The following is a 15577-nucleotide window of genomic DNA, read 5'->3' as shown; positions in this document are numbered from 1 at the left end:
CTGGAGTAAATCTACTGACGCTCAAAAGACAACATTGTAAGCAAAATAAACCTAACGCGCGTTAGTCATAGGCTAGACCTATAGATCTAGATCTAGTCTAAAATGTAAGCTATCGGTGTTGTATAAAACAAATATTCAATGTTGTATTCGTGCGACGTTCCGAATATTACACTCGTTGCAAGTTGAAACAGTCTATTCAACTCCGCTTCGCGTCGTTGAATATACTGTTTCAACTTGCACACTCATGCAATATTCGGAACGATCGCACTCATCAACATTGAATATTTGTATACTATCCCACCCCTCCCTCGAAAAAAGAGGGAGAAATTTGATTTAACAAGTCATATCACTGATCACATTATTATGGCATCATCACTTGATAGGATCGGTTTCAGTCGTTGAAATGCTACATTCAGGTAGTTCAACGTCATGGAGCGTAATTGTTATCTACGCTGCGCATCGCATTACTTTCATTGTTGTACGCGTTGTATATTTCACGCATTTGCGCATGCGCACTAGACTGTTGAATATTATACAAATAATGAATGTTCATGAGTGCAATGGACAGAATACTTCATGGGGTGAATGGATAATTAATTTCATCTTTCACAAATTTGTTGTTAGAAGTAAATGGATTAAGTTGTTTGTTGGGGAAATTAAGACCATCACAGTCTTGATTTTAAAAGTTCAAATATATGAAAAATTCGATGGTTCATACGTGGTTTTAGTTATGAGAAGTTTTTACAAATTTGGACAATTTGACCAGCATAATAGAGAAACGCACAGGACATCTCATTTTCAGAAGAATGTGTTTCAAACGAAAAACACGCTAAATATATGTAATCAGATTGTGTTTGGCGGGGAAAATACTACACTAAAGGATGTAAAATGCAATTGATTGGGCAAAACAAAGGAACTGAGAATTACACAGTATCATCTTGATTTGAATTTAGTATTAATCATATAAAATTATAAATATGGATGAATTGATCAATCTTTTAATTCAAGAAACCATTTTATGATTTAAATTGAAGCAATCAATAAACACATTCGTTTTAAATACAGACAGGTTCATAAAATTCATTGGATCACCACGAGTGTAATATTAAATAGAAAGGCAAACCTTGCAAGTATTTTACTTTGTATGCAGATGCCAGTGTGGGTACATGACTGTGTGTGTGTGTCCATGGATATATACGAATTAAGAGTTAAACAAAAGCGTGATTAAATAATTAAATTAGTGAAGCTAATTATTTTTTCTGTATTTGATAATCAATACTTTGACATATCTCATAAAAACATGTACAAAACAAATATAAAATACAAATAAATATATAAGAAATTCATAAACAATAAAATTATAATAATAATATAGGATTTGTATAGCGCACGTATCCACTTTGCTAGGTACTCAAGGCGCTCCTATATTACCCAGGCTAAGCTAGTCTACCGATTCTGGTGCACACAGCTTTTTGAGAAATTACTTCTTGTCAGTACCCATGTACCTCACCTGGGTTGAGTGCAGCACATTGTGGGTAAATTTCTTGCTGAAGGAAAGCACGTCATGGCTAGGATTCGAACCCACGACACTCTGTTTGAAAGGCGAGAGTCAGAACCACTAGACCACGACGCACCCACAAATACATAAACATTGACTGTAATATTATATTTTAAGGGCCGTAAAATTATTCACAATGATGAATATGCTATTTATACCCAAAATTATAAACGTTTGACCTGGAATTAACAAACTACAGCATACTATTCCAAAATATGCATAAATTTGCATAATTAATTAACCGCAAAAAAATATATAGTTTACCCGAATGGTACTCGTTATGTATGCAGGATTTTGCAGTATCCATATCAGTGAAAGCGAATATCATAAAAGAATACGGTAGAATTGAGATTCTGAATTGCCAGATAGCCATTTTGTTTATGCTATTGAATTGTGTAAAATAGTCCGGTCCCCAACCTTTACCCCAAAATACCTCTAGAAGTTTATCTAGGCCTCTATTTCCAGAACGCCTCTAGTCTATATTGGCGCATTCTTAAAGGTAAAACCCTGTCGTAAAGCACGTAGTAGATTGATACATGTATAAAGACTGAGTTTCATTGGTGCCAAAAACACACAAAAATATTTTTATATTTTTATAGCTTGTTTGCGGGGTTTTTTTTCACCGATTCAGAACAGCGCCTCTATTGGACAGAAGGATTTTATGACGTCATAGAATCGATAGATCTCGACAACTTAGATCGTCAGGTGCATGTTTACGCAGAATCCGGTGATATATTTGTTTGGGGGATATCCCTCTACTTCGATTCAATCTACTTTACTGAATGGGGGTCCTCGATGCTTTATGAAGTTGAACCTGGGGAAGAAGAAATACGGACCGTGAGCGTTCATGCATTACCTGTTCATGTAAAAGTCTATGCAGGTGAGTGGCAGGGCCCAGGGATGTTGGTATAAATTTGACAAGCAAAAAAAAAAAAAAAAAAGGTTTTGCTAGAAAAAGAAGGCGATTTTGTTCAAGGAAAATGTTAACAATAAAAAATAAAAGGTTTCCACTAACACAATGTAAGTCATTGTGGTTGCATTTCTGCCATTTAGCATACCTAGCAAATTTCCAAGGGTGCTTCCTAGGAATACACGCAGCACCCCTATTTGATAGTCTGTTTAAGGGCATGTGGCATACAAAAAATAGCAAGGACTCTTTACATTTCAGCTTCTTATGTTTCAGTAGTGGACATCTGAAAAGCATTCATCAACCTTTGGTCACAGTTACAATTGACATCAACTTACATAATTGCAATAAGATTTACATGGTGACCGTGGGCTAAAAGAAACATTAGCATCACTCAAGGTGTGCGTAAAAGGGGGGAAAAGAAATATATAAATAAACAAGGAAAAAATATCAAGAGACAATTTCGGAATCCACAAAATGTCATACACTTTCCGGTTAGAGCTGTTCATCCATGATCTGATAAAGGTGTATTTCGGTGAGGCGCCAGCACGTGTCTTCCTTTGCAAATAACGTTCAGATTGCGACGCAAAATCGTAAATTTATTTCATATTTATATAAGACTGGTTTAAAAATCCCGATATAAGGTCTTTTGCATGCATGAAACGGTTGCTATAAAAACGCTCCGGCAAGTAAACAACAATTCTGGCAAGCCATATTATGCCATTGGCACATAACGTATTGAAAAACCATTTTTAAGATCCTTTAAAATTATTATTAAGAAATCCAGGTTTTCTTGTACACAACAGGCCCCAGATGTATGTTATAATTAATTGCAGCTTAATTTAGTTAACGTGGCACCCGTCAGTAGACTAAATGCTAGCAATAATGTAATTGATATCATGGCGGAAATATTACCAAAATATATCAAATCTAAAGTCGAAGAAATGTTATAGATTACAAGAGCATTATTAAAGAGATTTCTATTTTCTTTAATTAATCAAATCTGACTGAGCGATCTATTAAAATGGGCAAATATTTCCCTTAGTGACATGATGCAACGCTACTATGGTACTATTTGGACCATTCGGAGGGGCAAAGTTCACTTCATTTTTATAGGGTGATGTAAATGTAAATATGTCGTTCTTACACGAGTGTGCTAGTGTGCCCACTAGCACACTGGTATAAAATTTGACAAGCAAAAAAAAGTTCTCACATGTGTATGAACGAAATATATTGTAACTTTCAAGGGGTGCTGTAACTTTCAAGGGGGAGGCCACCCATTGAAAGTTACATCATATATTTTTACTGAGAATATATCTTTCATGCACATGTGACGACTTTTTTTGTTTGCTTGTCAAATTTCACGTGGACGAAATTACCTTAAATTTTTGGTGAAAAACTTTTTATTTGTATTTGTTTCTTTGCTTGTAAGATTTTCCGGTTGGGAAAATGTCCCCCCCCCCCCCTTGGATTATCCTAGATCCGCCCCTGTCATGCCTGTGGCAATCACAGTGTTGAATGATTGAAATATGTATACATTTATATCATCATAGATCTTACCTGTCCTCATCCGACCGAGTGCCAAGGTCACAGTACGTGTGAGTTGATCGGATATGAGACGCCATCCTGTACCTGCTTGCCTGGGTATACTGGGCCAACGTGTAATGATGGTATGTTAATATGTGATAATCACAAAGTCTGAAGAATCTAATCTTGATAATGAAAGTGACAGCAATAAAATATTGATGATGATATCCATGGTAATGGTCATGGTTATATGGAGTAAAATACAACTCATATATATGCCCACTAAAACACGCAATCTGCAGCCTCAGTAGACCTTGTCTGCTATATGCAGACTCCTTGAATCAGCTGTGATATTCAACTGCAGATGTGGGTCTACATTTGTAGACAAAGTTTAAACTGGGGGTATGTTTTAGACTATTCTATTATCAAAATATTAATGATATTTGATATCGTTGGTACAGAAATCACATGTCCTCTACCTTCTAATGTGAATCCCGATACCACTTTTGAGGACCCCAGTCCAATATACTATAACGGCCAAACTCTGATTGAAGTCTGTGATAACGACAACGATAGAAGAACGCACGTCTGCAATGGGTTCACGGGTGATTGGTATACAACTACATCGATCGACTGTACCAAGTCTAGTTCTGGTAATTATTTCCTTTAAACATCTTCTTTTAATGTAAGGATACCAGAAAATGTTTTTTTTAACAATATCACAATATCTGAGACATTTAACATTAAGCAAATTTCCCTAGGATAACAACTGCAGAAAATGTACCCATAAAACCTTATGGAGCCTGTTTTAAGCACGACGGATACTTCTTTACACAGAGGATGACAATGATGATTGAACAATCTGCGCATGCGTCATCTCTGAGATTTAGTTGGTCCTCTGGATCCATGCTACTGTTTTCTGGGAGAATCGGGGTTGTGCTGAAAACGACAGTATGAGAATGAATGTGATGATGTGATTATTGTTGAATAAATCACAGCGAGTGCGTCATGTCTAAAGTTTCAAAGTGGTTTATCCGCAGGACGGAAATAATAAGTTTTCGCCACCACTACGCAGGCGCATTCTTGAACGTTGAAAATATATTTTCAAATTCCCGCCTTCAGGACAAAGCAGCCTCTGTCGAAAATATGTGAATCCAAGAGCAATGTCGTCCTGGACTCTGGACAAACGACATACTTGCAATTTTTCGTCGGCTCCGAATCTTGGGGTAATCTAGTGACCCGGTTCACCGATTCTCGACAAAGGCCTCGTAGCTATTACATGTGATCTGACTGACAATTTTCATTAGATTTTCAACGTTCCAAAAGGCGTCTGCGTGGGGTTTGTGAAAACTCACTATTGTAAGACGTGACTGTACCAAAAAGTTGTCAACCATTGAAGAAACACCCGTCTTCCACAAAAAATTTCTTACGTTTAGCTAAATATCTTAAAATTTGGACAATATAAAGAAGAAGAATATTACTAGGAGTGGGCTATAAATCGGTGATTTTTGGTTTTACTGTGGGAACAGTTTTTTTGTGTTCCTTTTACCTTATCTCAACATGAAATGACAATATTTTTTGTCTCGGGTCCGAGAAAAAAGTGTGCCGGGCCAAAATCCAAAATGGCCGCCAAAACCCCCCAAAATCACAGTTTTGGCCACAACTTTTTTATTTGGTGGTCATTTTCTCTGGTTTTGGTGTCTATTCATATGTTTTGGGGGGCAGGCAATTTGTTTTTCCTATAATTAGTACTTTTAAACCATTATTTGTAGAGTTAAAAGGTAATTATACCTAAATTTTCCAATTTTTGTAGCCTTTTTTCAACCAAAAAGTGGGTTTTATCATCCCGGGGTTCTGGGATATTAGATGGTACGAGGTCAACAATAGCAAGCAGCTTCATGTAGCTATATTGCTTTTATTCCTCCACTTTGGGTTTTACGGATATTTGTGAAATATATCTTATCAAATAAAAGAAAATGTCATTTATCCATAGGGGCTATACGGTGTTCAATGCACTGTACAATGCACTGTACATACTACACTGCATACAGTCAGTCCGCAAGCCCCTGTGTTAATGAGCAAATGAGCAAGATTTATCCAAGTCCTCTCGTGGCTGAATTCATGTCCCTGCAAAATCTCGTGAATTGTGAGACTTTCTTTCTCAAAGAATTTAACCACTTTCTCCTTGAGTAATATTGATTTTTTTTTGTACCATGGGCAAGAATAAATGTTACTCTTTTATATTGGTCATTTCTTTTGAATGAAATATTTTGATAAATAAGTGATTTTTTTACCTGAAAAGATGCATCAAACAGAATTTTCTTCCTCTGTTTTCACTTGCAAATTGTGCAACATTTTGTGTTTTAGGCACCAACATTATTTATATCATCAGAAAGCTCAAACTCTATACCTTCTTACAATGTCACTCTTGATATGTGGCATCTTTTAGATGGGTCAGCAGCCAGCTTTTTCCATCAAGATGCAAGACGAGATTTCTGAAATTTCTGAGTAACATAAAATCCAGAGTTCTGATTGGCTGAATACTGTTTTCAAAACAAACAGGCGCGGGTAATTTGAAGAGATTACCACATGGTGAGTGTGACCTTGCAGAGGCCCAGTGTGGGGTACATTGGAATTTGCGTGGGTGTGTGGTCTCTATGACCAATCAGAGCGCAGTATTCTTGTTTTTGAGCTGCAAAATGTACTTGGCCTATGAAAAGCTGGCTGCTGACCCATCTAAAATACATCTTCTTATATAAATTATATCATATTAAAGCTTAGATCTTCAGTTTTATCATGATCTAAAAATCATTTGTGCCCAAACAGAAATTAAGTGTGAAAACAACAACTTTTGTTGCATGAAAAAAAAAATATTGTTTCATGTTTTAGATCAAAAGTTTTTCCCATATTAAAACATTCTTTTAAAAATCCAAACACATGACCTGAAGGAATGATTCTTCTTCTTTACAAAGAAACCAAAAACATGAAATTTGGTCAATATTTAGAGCAGCAATGGCCGAATAAAAAGAGGTGTTTTGGTTCGCACCAAGCTCATTAACTATGCAAAAACCCTCTAGTCATGAATATCACTTGGATAAAAGAAGCTACTTTTTCAGGGCTTGCGGACTGACTGCATATATCCATGCATTGACCACTATGGCATATGACAAGGCCTGTATATAAACTATAGTGTCATAGAAATGAGCTTCAAAGGTTTAGAATTAGATTGTGAATTTGATTCTTTGTCAGCTGATGTACATGGTGAAACCAGCAACGTAAATTACACTTACTGTAAATATCACATACATGTACAGTGCGTCCCAAAAAAAACTATACACTTTTGAAATGGCTGCCAAATAAAAAATATAGCACTTTGGGGGAAATAACTCATAGATATAGAAAGCTAATAAAGTCAACTTTCAAGTGACACCAACAAGTTGGAAAACTATTCATGCTTGAGCGAGCACTGCCCACTGAAACAAAGGGTATGAAAATTAGGGTGGGCCGGAATTAGCCTTTCAATTTCTTTCAGGTTTTTTGCTTGGTACTTGCAAAGTTGAGGGTTATTTGGTGAATTAAAGATCAGTTGTGATCAGTTTGTTGTTTTTGAAAATTTAATGCGTTATTAAATTTAATTTATTACATTGAAATTTAATGCATAAGTAATCGTGAATTGCAATTTGTAGTGCAGCATTTTGTCTTTATCATGTGGATCTCAACAATGTGTTTATGAAAGTCAGGAGAAGAGGGGGTAATATGACCTAGGTGGGTGAAGTACGTTGATGGGATAAAGGTCAACAGAACATTTAGCAACCCCTCCCTCCATCTCAACCCCCCCCCCCCCGCTTCTCTCCTCCTCGGACACTAAGCTCGGCTAGGCTGGGCAGGAATTAGCCTTACAGTTTTTTTGAGTGGTTAGTCCTTGCGAACTTGCTAAGCTAAATTAATGAGTGAGATAAGTTTTGGTTTCTTAGGCAAATTTCATGAGTTACTAAATTGAAATTTAATGCATAAGTGAACAGGAATTGAAATTTTAGTGTAGCATATTCATCTTGTGGACCTCTCTGTCTCACTTCCTGGATTGTAGCCTATTCAAAACTAAGCTGCCAAGTGACCGATGGCTGATGGTCACTTTTTTATTGAATTATTACCAAGAAATTTAATGATTATGATTATTAATGAAATAATTTATTGAAGAAAAAAAACTGAATGTTTGATTGATCACATTGCACATTGAATGAGTTGATTTACTGATAAATTGTTGATGAAATGATTGAAGGGAAAAAGTTGATGCCCCAATTGAGAATTAATCATTAAATCAACATTCCGCTCTGGACTTCACGCGTACATGACAATAGCCATCAGTCTCTCAACAGGAGGGGAGGGTGGGAAGGAGAGAGGGGGTGGGGGCTGAATGTTCTGTTGACCCTTATTCCATCAACCTACTTCTCCCACTTAAGTCCTATCTCATCCCCTATTATCCCGACTCCCATCATGAACACACTGCTGAGATCCACATGATAAAGTTGAAATGCTGCCCAAAAAGAGATCCAAATGATAAAGTTGAAATGCTGCCCAAAAAGTGTAATTTGTGTTCACTCATGCATTAAAGTTCAATTCAATAATTTATAAAATTTGCATAAGCAACCAAAACAGGTCACGGTTGATCATTAATTTATCACAACGCCCTTAACTGTGCAAGTTCGAAAGGATTTGCCTCTTAAAAACTGACATAAATTGGAAGGCTAATTCCAGCCCACCATAATTTTCATACCCTTTGTTTCAGTGGGCAGTGCTCGCTCAAGCATGAACAGTTTTCCAATTTGTTGGTGTCATTTGAAAGTTGACTTTATTGGCTTTCCATATATGTAAGTCTTTTTTCCCCAAAATGTTATGTTTTTTTATTTGGCAGCCATTTCAAAAGTGTATAGTTTTTTTTTGGGACGCACTGTATATATACGTACATCACATTTTTAGCCATATCTTCTTCATTTGGAGGCTTTTTTTTTAAACCTGGTTCTGGTGTCTAACTGGCCTATGTTTATGGGGTCAGGTAAATATTAGTATCATGGTAACGCTGATCAACAGCCAATCAGAATAAAGGATTGCATGCAAGTTACCATTAAGTTAAGTTAACATGATGGTAAATTTTTATACAACGGGGCCCAGAATAGCTACAGTGTAAATTACCTCTCTCCGCCCCCTGAATTAGCATATTTGACAAAACATGTCCTCAATTTCTGAGACAAAACATATCTTCAATTTCTGAGGCATCTAATTCTAAACCTGAGAGCTCATTTCTATGACACTATAGTTTATACAAGCCTTGTTATCTGTCATGGTGGCCAATGCATTTATGCAGTGCAGTATGTATGTACAGTACATTGTACATATACTGTATAGCCCCAATGGATAATTGACATTTTTTAATTTAATAAGATATATTTCACAAATATCCGTAAAACCCAAAGTGGAGGAATAAAAGCAATATAGCTATATGAGGCTGCTTGCTATTGTTGACCTCGTACCATCTAATATCCCAGAACCCCAGGATGATAAAACCTACTTTTTGGCTGAAAAAAGGCTACAAAAATGGGAAAATTTAGGTATAATTACCTTTTAACTCTACATATAATGGTTTAAAAGTACTAATTATAGGAAAAAAACAAAGTGCCTGCCCCCCAAAACATATGAATAGACACCAAAAACAGAGAAGTGGACCACCAAATAAAAAAGTTGTGGCCAAAACTGTGATTTTGGCGGCCATTTTGGATTTTGGCCCGGCACACTTTTTTTCTCGGACCCGAGACAAAAAATATTGTCATTTCATGTTGAGATACATTACAAGGAATAAAAAAAAAATGTTGTCATATTGAAATTACAAAAAAAGTATTTTTGACCCATGTATAGCCCACTCCTAATATTACTCTTTCAGATCATTTAATTGTCGATTTTTTTTTTACTCTTTAAAACCAACTTACCCTTTCGGCTATTCACAGAACGTTTCCTGGCGTGGTTTTGGGATGGCTGATCACATATAGTTTGCCAATCAACTTCCATAACGGTGATTAGCCTATTCGCTGATTTGACAATTTATTTCTTGAAATTATTTACATTTTCAGGACTACCACAAGGAGCGGTGATTGGCATCTCATGTGGTTTTGCTGTCCTCGCCGTTTTATTCTTGGCAGTGTGTTGGAGAGCGTAAGTAATATAGTCTTTCAGCATCCACTCCGCGGGCGCTCTTTTGAACGTTGAGAATATATCGATAATGCCCGTCAAGTCACAATGGACAGATTAGAGCTCATTGTCGAAAGTTGATGGACCGGGAGAGCACATCGTCTAATGATTCGGACCGGACGAAAAATTGAAAATATATCGTTCGCCCAGAGTCCAGGACGACACTGCTGTTTTGATTCACCGATTTTCGACAAAGGCTGCTTTGTTATGAAGCGCTTTAAACAAAGATTCTGTGCGTTATAGAGAAGTGTGCGAAGTCATTGATAAATGCCCTAATATTAAACTAGAAGAGTGAAATATTTTACCATGTTAAAAATGTATCAGATACTTATAAAACAATTCGTTCAAGTTTTCTTTAAACATGTTAAATTAACAATGGCAATAATGCTGATAACCCGTACACTATTTTTTTTTTCAAATACGCAGTACAATGCTTATAATATATGCAACATTTGTCTGCTAATCATGCATGTAGGCATCTATTTATTCATTTACTTATTCTTTCATGCATTGCATTAACCTTCTTTGCACCACAGTCTTGTTTCAATTATTGCCTGAAAAAATGATTTCATTTACAGTGCTAGTTAGTTTAGAATTATATATATATATATATATATATATATGGGTCAGAGACATTTGTTAATAAATGTAAGTATTAGTCAGATTTATAAACATGTCACAGAAGGTCAACCCGGTCTTGGTGCCTCAGAGGTATCGTTCTTATAAGCATTAAGGAGTTTTCGTATCGTGACGCAGAACAGATTCAAGAAGGCTTGTCATCACATCAGGTCATCGGTACGTCGGGCAATCGCGAAAGCCAACCTTTCTAGAAAAGAGTTTTTCAATTCCTTAAACGTCGGGTCCAATTACCCGACTATTCGAGAAAAGGGCACCCTAAATTTCTGAATGGTCGGGTCCAGTTACCGATGTTTTCGGAAAATAATAGCAAAATTATCGCATGGTCAGGTAAACTGGACACGATATTTCGGGAATGTAGGCGCCCTTTTCACGAATTGTCGGGTATACGTGACTACCCGACCAGACGCGACAACCAGATGTGATGGCACAAGGCATTCACGAATACAGTAAATATATTGCCAAATGCCCTTCATGACAAGAACAACTAAGAAGTCGTTATATCGAGAATGGGTGATTCAAAACGTGGACTCTGGCGAACGACACTTTTTCCCATTTTTCGTCAGCTCCGAAACTTACATTTATGGCAAAACTGTTGTTCTGGTTCACCAATGTTCGACCAAAAATTCCAAGCTCTTTTTTGTCATTTGAAGGGCAATTTCAATACATTTCCTGTGTTCTTGAGTCCGTCATGCGTTGCGATGCGAAAACCTCCAAATATGACGCCCGGGACGAATATAAAAGTTACCTATCCCCCTATGTCGGATGTTGTATATCACGTGTTTTGTCATATTAGCATTGTCAATGTACATCACATCATTAAAAATAATTGGAATTATTCTTATTATTACTGGGTTCCAAAAGAAGCTGATCAAACCTTACAAGGGCACTTCACATATTCAAATCAGTCAAAATGAACAATATTTTGCACAGGCTAGCTTTATTAATATTTTTTATGCGCGGGTCAATCATTTAGAGATTGGTTTAATGACAGAGACGCTATAGGCCCTCACATCAATTGCTTTCAGAATCCAAAGTCACAAAATGGCAAAAGAATGACCAATGAAAATGTGATGGGATTAAAAAAACTTCCTAGTTTATCACACATATCCTACAAGGCCACGTTTTAGTGATTGGCTCAAGCACAACGAAGCTACAGGAAATAAACATTAACATTTTTGAATGACTGTATAACAATTACACAGCGGCAACACATGAATCTCCTTAGGGATGTCCAGATAAGCGGGGGATAATCTGAACACAGTTTGTGTTGGTGCGTATCTCGCCAAGCCACACACAGAAAACACCGTGTTCATATTATCTCCCGCATACCGGGACATCATCGGGATCTGCGTGTGGGTGTGGAATTGTTCCAGTCAAATAATATTTTGATTTCAACTTCCAGTTGTTTCTTTGTGATCACGCCAACCACTTAAACATTCCTGTGAAGGACATGTCTGATAAAATTTAAAGTTTGTTTAATCTCATTTTCATTGGTCTTTATATTGCTATTTCGTGAATTTGATTTCTGAAACAACTGATGTAAGGGACTATAGCCTCTCTGTGTTTGAACGAATCTCTTAATTATTGACATGTGCTTAGAAAATATTATTTAAGCTAGCCTGTGTGAAAATATTGATCGTTTTGACAGATTGGAATTTGAGCAGTGCCCTTGTAAATTTTAATTAGTTTCTTTTGGAACCAAGTTTACTCTTGTTTCTTTTGTTGTTTACCTATTATTTTCTTTCTTCAGATATGCAAGCTCTCGTAGGACGATCCCAACTACATCGCAGAACCCCATTCCTACAGCAAGCTACCCGGGCTCTAGTACCCAGGTCCAGGGGATGCCAACGGTGATAGTGGCTCCACCAGGAGCCGTTGGAGGGGCGCCTATGGCCCCTCCCGTTCCACAAAAAGGTCAGATCCCAAGTGGACAGTTGGCCCCTGTCGAAATGCCACCTCCAGGCTACGAGTTTGTAGTATATAGTGGAAGTAATAATTAGCCTACCAAACACGTAACAATTTATTTAAAAGGACCCCCTAAATTCCCGAAATATCTGGTCTAGTTTACCCGACCAATCAATAATTTTGCTATAGTTTTCCCAAAACATCGGATAAACTGGACCCGGCCTTCCAGGATTTTGGGGTACCCTTTTCCCGAATCACTGGCGGATCCAGGGGGGGGGTCAAATCTGGGCCGTGCCCCCCCCCCCCTTTGAGAGGCACACTTGAAATTTGTAACGTAAAAATGACATTAAAATAGAAATGTGCCTTTCCCCCCTTGAAAGTGAAGACAATTTTTTTTTGTGGACGAAATGTCATTATTTTTTGGTTGAAAACCTTTTTTTTTTCCTTGTCAAATTTTTTTCTCGGTAAAATGTGCCCCCCCCCCTTGGAAAATCCCTAACCCCCTTGTCTCGAATAGTCGGGTAAATCGGACCCGACTTTTTTTGGAATTGAAAAACTCTTTTTCTGGAATGGACGTTTTTCGCGATTACCCGACCCGACGACCTGATGTGATGACACAAGCCTTCTTGAATCTTTTCTGGGTCTCGATGCGAAAACTCTTTAATGCTTTGAAGAACGATGCCTCTGAGGCTCCAATATATATGATTAAAAAATATAAAAAGAAGCTATATTATAAAAGAAAAATACCTAATATAAAAATGTTCAGCATCCGAAAATAAAGGTGGATTACAGTGAGTGTGTGTGTGAGAGAGAGAGGGTAAGTGAGGTGGTGTATGTTTGTGTATACATGTATGTTTGCGGGTGTGGGTGAACGTATGTGTGTGAGAGAAAGAGATTTCAGTCAGTCAGTCAGTTTCCAAATTTTGTTAATAGCTTTCCATGCCATTTATAGGGGTACTCCAGGCTGAAAATCTAAATGAATAGAGTAAAATAAAAATAAAAACAGAATGGAGAAAATTCCATCAAAATCTGATTACAAATAAAGAAGCTATCGAATTTTAGAGTTAAGCAATATTTTGTGAAAACAGTTACATGCACGTCGTCATGAATATTCATTAGCTGAGCTGATAATGTCCTATCCCCACTTTTCCCTTTTCTTATGTTATTACATTGAACTCATAATGGGTATGAAATAATTCCGTTATAATATAAAAAGTTGCAACAATGTATATCTAATGCAGTTTTCAATCTAATACTATAAATTCTTATATACATGTAGAGAACAAAATTCGAATGAAATAAATTTCATATAATAATATACAAAATAACAAGAGGGAATTGAAATCATAATCATAAGTTTTCTCATAAAGACATACATAAAACTGTTTCACAGAAGTACTGCAAATCTTTAAAATGTCATAGTTTTGCTATTCCTTGTCTGATTTTGATCACATTTTCAGTGTTTTGTTTGTCAGTTTTTGTTTCTCAGTTCAAATGAAGGTATTTTCAGCCTCGATTACCCCTTTAATGTTCTGTCACTCATGAATGTGGCTTATTTCCCTTTATCAACAATTATTAACCAAAAATTATAGATATGTACTTAATCTGAAGAAATAAAACCGAAAGGATATAACATTTTGTAAATCATCAATGTACTGCTCTCGTATGACGTAGGATTGTAACGCTTCTCTGAAGTTCCCGTACCATGTGGGTTGTAAATATTGCCATATCATTACCATCAAAGGATTTCCTATAACCCTAATTGTTCGTGGACAAAATTATGTCTGTGTTTCATATGATATTATGTGTATCGAAATTATATAAAGGCTTATATAAGGATTTAGCAAGAGAAGATGGAATGGAGGGGGGGGGGTAATAACAAACATAAGTTGCTGTTGCATTGTTGCCAGAAAGTATTTGCTTCCCGTAGATTTCCGTGGTTCTATCCTCCCTCATGTATAAAGACGTTGTATGCTAAATTCCTTATGTTTCTTTGGTTCTATAACAATTGCTCCGCCGACAATTGCTACACAATATACGACAACTGCTCCGCCGACAAGTGCTCCGGACAGTTGCTCCGTCGACACTTGCTCCGCCGATATTTGCTCCGTCGACACTTGCTCCGTCGACACTTGCTCCGCCGATATTTGCTCCGTCGACACTTGCTCCGTCGACACTTGCTCCGCCGATATTTGATCCGCCGATATTTGCTCCGTCGACATCTGCTCCGCCGAAAATTGCTCCGCCGGCAATTGCTCCGCCGATATCTGCTCCGATCATACGACAATTGCTCCGCGACAATCGCTCCGCCAAAAATTGCTCCGCCGAAAATTGATCCCATTATACGACAATTGCTTCGCCGATATTTACCCCGCCGACATCTGCTCCGATTATACGACAATTGCATGAACATCTTATATCTCCAAGTTGGTCTATGTCAAACGATAATAAATTCATCCTGATACAAATTGTTTTGTTGTTGTTTTGTTCTTGTTATTCGTTAATGTTTTATTTCATTCTACCTCTATCATCACTGCTTTCTCCCTGCCGCTGCCACTTGACAAACTGTAACTGAGAAGGGGGCTGACACACAGTCAGGGTGACCAGATTTCACAAAATGAAATACGGGACAATCGACAAAAAAATCAACAAAGAAGGCTACACAGTGTTACACCTGTGAAAAATTATAAAGAATTGGAAGGGAGGGTAAACGAAAGAATGAAGGAGAGAAAGAAAAGAGATGAATTGAGAAGAAAGAAAGAAAAAATTAAGGGGAAAATTAAGGGGGAAAAAAAATTAAA

The 15577-nt window shown here is 37.1% G+C and overlaps 1 protein-coding gene across 1 annotated transcript in view; it reads left to right on the top strand.

Moving 5' to 3' along the window:
* Positions 1–15244, top strand: part of LOC129271845 (low-density lipoprotein receptor-related protein 6-like) — a 30720-nt gene extending 15476 nt beyond the window's left edge. Inside the window, exons 6-10 of the mRNA XM_064106859.1 lie at positions 2190–2438; positions 4019–4135; positions 4454–4645; positions 10115–10196; positions 12622–15244. Coding sequence (XP_063962929.1) covers positions 2190–2438; positions 4019–4135; positions 4454–4645; positions 10115–10196; positions 12622–12871 — 890 coding nt within the window. The 3' untranslated portion in view covers positions 12872–15244. The remainder of the gene's footprint in view (positions 1–2189; positions 2439–4018; positions 4136–4453; positions 4646–10114; positions 10197–12621) is intronic.
* Positions 15245–15577: the final 333 nt, after the last annotated feature.

The sequence above is a fragment of the Lytechinus pictus genome, chromosome 11 (assembly GCF_037042905.1).
Source record: "Lytechinus pictus isolate F3 Inbred chromosome 11, Lp3.0, whole genome shotgun sequence".
NCBI lineage: Eukaryota > Metazoa > Echinodermata > Echinoidea > Temnopleuroida > Toxopneustidae > Lytechinus > Lytechinus pictus.
This window is presented reverse-complemented; position numbering and strand designations above follow the sequence as displayed.